Source organism: Bison bison, unplaced genomic scaffold (assembly GCF_000754665.1).
Source record: "Bison bison bison isolate TAMUID 2011002044 unplaced genomic scaffold, Bison_UMD1.0 scf7180017864519, whole genome shotgun sequence".
In the NCBI taxonomy this organism is placed as follows: Eukaryota; Metazoa; Chordata; class Mammalia; order Artiodactyla; family Bovidae; genus Bison; species Bison bison.
In genome coordinates this window covers 12,271,598-12,277,597 of record NW_011495072.1, presented here as the reverse complement: position 1 = coordinate 12,277,597, position 6,000 = coordinate 12,271,598, and the positions used below count along the sequence as shown (strand labels likewise).

The 6,000-nt window shown below is 37.9% G+C and overlaps 1 protein-coding gene across 2 annotated transcripts in view; it reads right to left on the bottom strand.

Moving 5' to 3' along the window:
• Positions 1-6,000, bottom strand: part of LOC104981700 (calcium-binding mitochondrial carrier protein SCaMC-1-like) — a 91,320-nt gene that overhangs the window by 60,443 nt on the left and 24,877 nt on the right. For both annotated transcript variants that reach the window (XM_010830941.1, XM_010830940.1), the window contains one exon: positions 4,510-4,597. In XM_010830941.1, coding sequence (XP_010829243.1) covers positions 4,510-4,597 — 88 coding nt within the window. The remainder of the gene's footprint in view (positions 1-4,509; positions 4,598-6,000) is intronic.

Here is a 6,000-nt window from a genome sequence, read left to right as displayed (position 1 = left end):
CTGGCTGGATGGCATTGCAGACTTGATGGACATGAGTCTGAGTGAACTCCGGGAGTTGGTGATGGACAGGGAGTCCTGGTGTGTTGGGATTCATGAGGTTGCAAAGAGTCGGACACGACTGAGTGACTGATCTGATCTGAATATCAAAAGTTAAAATTTTGGGGGCAGTAAAGGGGTTCAGTTCAGTCGCTCAGTTTTGTCTGACTCTTTGCAACCCCATGCCCTGCAGCATGCTAGGCCTCCCTGTCCATCACCAACTCCCAGGGCTTACTCAAACTCATGTCCATTGAGTTGGTGTTGCCATTCAATCATCTCATCCTCTGTTGTCCCCTTCTCCTCCTGCCTTCTGTCTTTCCCAGCATCAGGGTCTTTTCAAATGACTCAGTTCTTCACATCAGGTGGCCAAAGTATTGGAGTTTCAGTTTCAGCATCAGTCCTTGCAATGAATATTCAGTACTGATTTCCTTTAGGATTGACTGCTTTGATCTTGCAGTCCAAGGGACTCTCGGGAGTCTTCTCCAACACCATAGTTTGAAAGCATCAATTCTTTGGGGCTCAGCTTTCTTTATGGTCCAACTCTCACATCTATACATGACTACTAGAAAAATCATAGCTCTGACTACACGGATGTTTGTTTGCAAAGTAATATTTCTGCTTTTTAATGCTGTCTAAGTTTGTCATAGCTTTTCTTCCAAGGAGCAAGCATCTTTTAATTTCATGGCTGCAGTCACCATCTACAGTGATTTTGGAGCCCAAGAAAATAAGTAAAGGGGTAGAATTTTTGTATGCAAAGTTAACTTGTATTCAGCTTAAAATACTTTATAAGATGTTTTATGTAAGCTTCATGGTAATCACAAAGCAAAAAGCTATAACAGACAAGAGAAAGAGAAAGAGGTCAAAGCAATTACCACACAAAGTCACAAAATCAAAAAGGAAGATGGCTAGAGAAGAATAAAGGAACAAAGAAACTACAAGCCATTAAAAAACAATTAAGCAAATAATATGTAAGTCCTTTCTTATCAATGTGTGGGGAAGACAATGGCACCCCACTCCAGTACTCTTGCCTGGAAAATCCCATGGACAGAGGAGCCTGGCAGGCTGCAGTCCATGGGGTCACTAAGAGTCGGACTCGACTGAGCGACTTCACTTTCACTTTTCACTTTCATGCATTGTAGAAGGAAATGGCAACCCACTCCACTGTTCTTGCCTGGAAAATGCCAGGGATGGGGGAGCCTGGTGGGCTATAGTCCACGGGGTACAATGGCCAGAGAAGGCAATGGCAACCCACTCCAGTACTCTTGCCTAGAAAATCCCATGGATGGAGGATCCTGGTAGGCTATAGTCCATGGGGTCACTGAGGGTCGGACAAGACTGAGCGACTTCACTTTCGATTTTCACTTTCATGCATTGGAGAAGGAAATGGCAAACCACTCCAGTGTTCTTGCCTGGAGAATCCCAGGGACAGGTGAGCCTGGTGGGTTGCCGTCTATGGGGTCGCACAGAGTCGGACACGACTGAAATGACTTAGCGGCAACTTATCAATGATTAAATTCTCCAAACAAAAGTCATTGAGTGGCTGAATAAACTTTAAAAAACAACACTTAACTTCTTGCTGCCTAAAAGAGACTCATTTCAGCTTTAGGGATACACATAGTCTCAAGGAGAAGGGATGGGAAAAGATAATCCATGCAGATAGAAATCAAAATAGAGCAAAGTATGAATAACTTGAGTTTAATTCAAAAACTATAAAAAGAGACAAATAATGAGACTATATAATAATTAAGAGGTCACTTCATTAACAGACTATAATTATAATATTCATATATATTATATGAACCAAATATTGAACTAAATATATTAAGCAGATACTAACATATCTGAAGGTAGAAACAGCAATGAAAGAACAGTATAAGACTTCACTCTCCCACTTTCAACAACAGACAAACCATCCAGACAGAAAATCAGTGAAGAAATAATTAACGAACTACACATTGGACCAAATGAACCTAAAAAACAAATACAGCAGCAGAATACATAATCTTCTCCAGTGCACATGGAACATTCTCAAGGACCAATCATGTCTTAGGTCACAAAACAAGTCTCAACTTTAAGACTGAAATCATACCAAGTATCATTTCTGACAATAGTATGAAACTAGAAATCAATAACAAGAGGAAAACTGGAAAATTCACAAGTATGTAGATATTAAACAACACTCCTCTGAACAACCAGTGGGTGTAGGAAGGTATCAGAAGAGAAATAAAAAAGTCTTATGAGATGTGAAAATAGAAACACAACATAACAAGTCTTATGCTGCTAAGTCACTTCAGTCGTGTCTGACTCTGTGCGACCCCAGAGACGGCAGCCCACCAGGCTCTCCCATCCCTGGGATTCTCCAGGCAAGAACACTGGAGTGGGTTGCCATTTCCTTCTCCAATGCATGAAAGTGAAAAGTGAAAGTGAAGTTGCTCAGTCATGTCCAACCCTCAGTGACCCCATGGACTGCATCCAGGCAAGAGGACTGGAATGGGGTGCCATTGCCTTCTCCAACAAGTCTTAAAGCATGCGGCAAAAGCAGTTCTAAGAGGGAAGCGTATAGCAATAAATGTCAACTTTTTTTTTTAAAGAAAGATCTCAAATAAACAATCTAATTGATCCCTCAAGGAATTAGAATAGAAGAAAAAACTAAGCCCAAAGTTAGCAGAAGGGAAAAAAATAATAAAGATCAGAGCAGAAATAAATACCAAAACCCAAATCCATAGAACAAAAGATCACCAAAATTAAAAGCTTGTTTGTTTAAAAAGGTAAACCAAATTGGCAAACTTTTAGCTGGACTAACTAAAAACACAGAGAAAAGACTCAAATAAATAAAACCAGAAAAGAATTAGGAGACATTAAGACTGACGCCACAGGAACACAATGGGTTATAACACACTACTATGAACAATCTACAGAGAAGGCAATGGCACCCCACTCCAGTACTTTGCCTGTAAAATCCCATGGATGGAGGAGCCTGGTGGGCTGCAGTCCATGGGGTTGCTAAGAGTCGGACACGACTGAGTGACTTCACTTTCACTTTTTACTTTCATGCATTGGAGAAGGAAATGGCAACCCACTCCAGTGTTCTTGCCCGGAGAATCCCAGGGACGGGGGAGCCTGGTGGGCTGCCGTCTATGGGGTCTCGCAGAGTCAGACACAACTGAAGCAACTTAGCAGTAGCAGCAGCATGAACAATCATATGCCAACTAATTGTAAAATCTAAAAGAACTGGATAAATTCCTAGAAATATACAACCTAGCAAGACTGAATCATGAAGAAACGGAAAATCTGAACAGAGGAATGACTGAATAGACTGAATCAGTAAACAAAAATGTACCAACAAAGAAAGTCCAGGACCAGATGGTATCCCTGGTAAATTCCTTCCATAAAGAAGGAAATCTCACCATTTGCAATAACACAGATGGACTTTAAGGGCATGATGCTAAGTAAAACAAGTCAGACAGACAAAGACAAATACTATATGATCTCACTTATACATGGAATCAAAAGAAAGAAAAAGAAAGGAAAGAAAAAGACCTTATAGATAGAGAAAACATATTGGTGGTTACCAGAGGTGGAGGGTAAATCTTAAAAGCTCTCATCATAAAAAAAATCTATAACTATATATGGTGACTGATGTTAACTAGACCTATTGAGGTGATCATTTCACATTATATACATATATTGAATCATTATGTTATACACCTGAAATTAATATAATATTATGTATCAGTTATACCCAAATTTAAAAAACAAGTAAATTTAAGTTTTAACTATAAGAAAGTGTTTTTTTCATAAAATTAATAACAGTAATAAGAGGGTGGGAAGAAACTTTAAGAAGTGATGCATATGTTTATGGCATAGATTATGGTTATGGTTTCCCGGGTGTATGTGTGTGTGCATGCTAAGTCACTTCAGTCACGTCAGACTCTTTGCGACCCCATGGACTGTGCCTGCCAGGCTCCTCTGTCCATGGGATTCTCCAGGCAAGAATACTGGAGTGGGTTGCCATTTCTTCCTCCAGGGGATATTCCTGACCCAGAGATCAAAGCCATGTCTCCTGTATTCACAGGCAGATTCTTTACCACTGAGCCACCAGGGAAGCCCTCCTGGGTACACACTTACCAACAAATTCATCAAGTTGGATACATAAATTATATACTTCTTTGTACTTCAACAAAATTTTTTTAAAAATTTAATCAATTACTTAAGAGAATTAAAACCATTCTTTGAACTAGAAGCATGAAGAATCTTTTTCTGAGGACTTTAAAAAGAATACTTCCTGTTTTAGTCAATAGCATTTCAACAAATTTCTTAGGGATCTTTCTTAAAACATTGTCAATAAAAGGTGACATTATCAGAAATAGAAAGGAAAGAAATGAAGGAAGAGAAGAAAGAAGCTATACTTATAACCACCAGGTACATATTAAACAAAAATTAAAACTATTAAAAATAAGGGTAAGGGCTGACCTTTGTATAATCTTTTTTGCTTGAGTTTCAGAAATATTTATACCCAGTGATTTCAAAACAGCAATTATTTCTGAAGTTTCTATTATTCCTTTAAAAAAGTGAAAATATGTCAAGTTAACAAATCTGAAACAATAACAAGGCAAAATATACTTATAAGGCAATAGCCTTTAAAAGTCCACATATTTTATAGGCCTATCATCCCACACTCAAAACCCAAAGCTTAAAAAGTTCTAAAAATTTAAAGACTTTTTGTATGGCACCAAAATTCACTATATGACAAAACCTGCCTTAAGCTGATGTGAGGTTAATCTTAGTCAATTATTTTTCTAATCCAATACGGTTATTCATTTGTTTCACTGAAGAAATATTCATGTATATAATTGCACAGTGGTGCTCCAGACCCCACCTGGAGTATTATATCAGTTCAGTTCAGTCGCTCAGTCATATCCGGCTCTTTGCAACCCCATGAACTGCAGCACGCCAGGCTTCCCTGTCCATCACCAACTCCCGGAGTTTACTCAAACTCATGTCCATTGAGTCAGTGATGCCATCCAACCATCTCATCCTCTGTCGTCCCCTTCTCCTCCTGCCATCAATCTTTCCCAGCATCAGGGTCTTTTCAGATGAGTCAGCTCTTCACAACAGGTGGCCAAAGTATTGGAATTTCAGCCTCAACATCAGTCCTTCCAATGAACATTCAGGACTGATTTCCTTTAGGATAGACTGGTTGGAACTCCTTGCAGTCCAAGGGACTCTCAAGAGTCTTCTCCAAAGAAGAGTATTATATAACATATCACATATGTGCTATATTTCTTTTCTAAAAATCCAAATTCTAAACTTCTAATCATATCTGGTCCCAAGGGTTTCTAATCAGAGATTACAGATCTATAACAGATATTGATTATTGTACTTACTTGGAAAGAAAAAGCTAATTCTGAAGATCTGATTCAGGGGCATGAAAATAAGGCTACTCAACATTTTATAAGATAAGTTTTAAAAGAAATAGCCTACTTAAAATAAGATGGAACACCAAACTCTTTTTAACACAAGCATATCCGATGTTAAATAACTCAAAACTACTAATATATTTAATACAAGCCTATCACGCATTTCAATCTCACACTGCTAGATGTTCTGAAAGAAAAATTAAGTAGTCCATACTGTCCTCAAGCCCTAAACCACATATATAATCATGTCACTTCTCAAATGAAAAAAAAAATCTTTTCATTCTTCCCATGGAAACAAATAGTTGAGGATACCAAATATGAAAAAAATTATTTAAAAAATCAACTTTAGTGTCATCTAGATGAAAACTATATAATGTCAAAAAACTAACATAAATTCAGTCATAACTTATATTATACTTTACTAACCATAGCTGCATATGCATGTATTTAAAATATGCATAAGTAAAAAGAGTATACATATATATGAGATATATTATTTATGTAGCCTATAAACAAAGCCCAAATATTCATACGTAGAAACTCT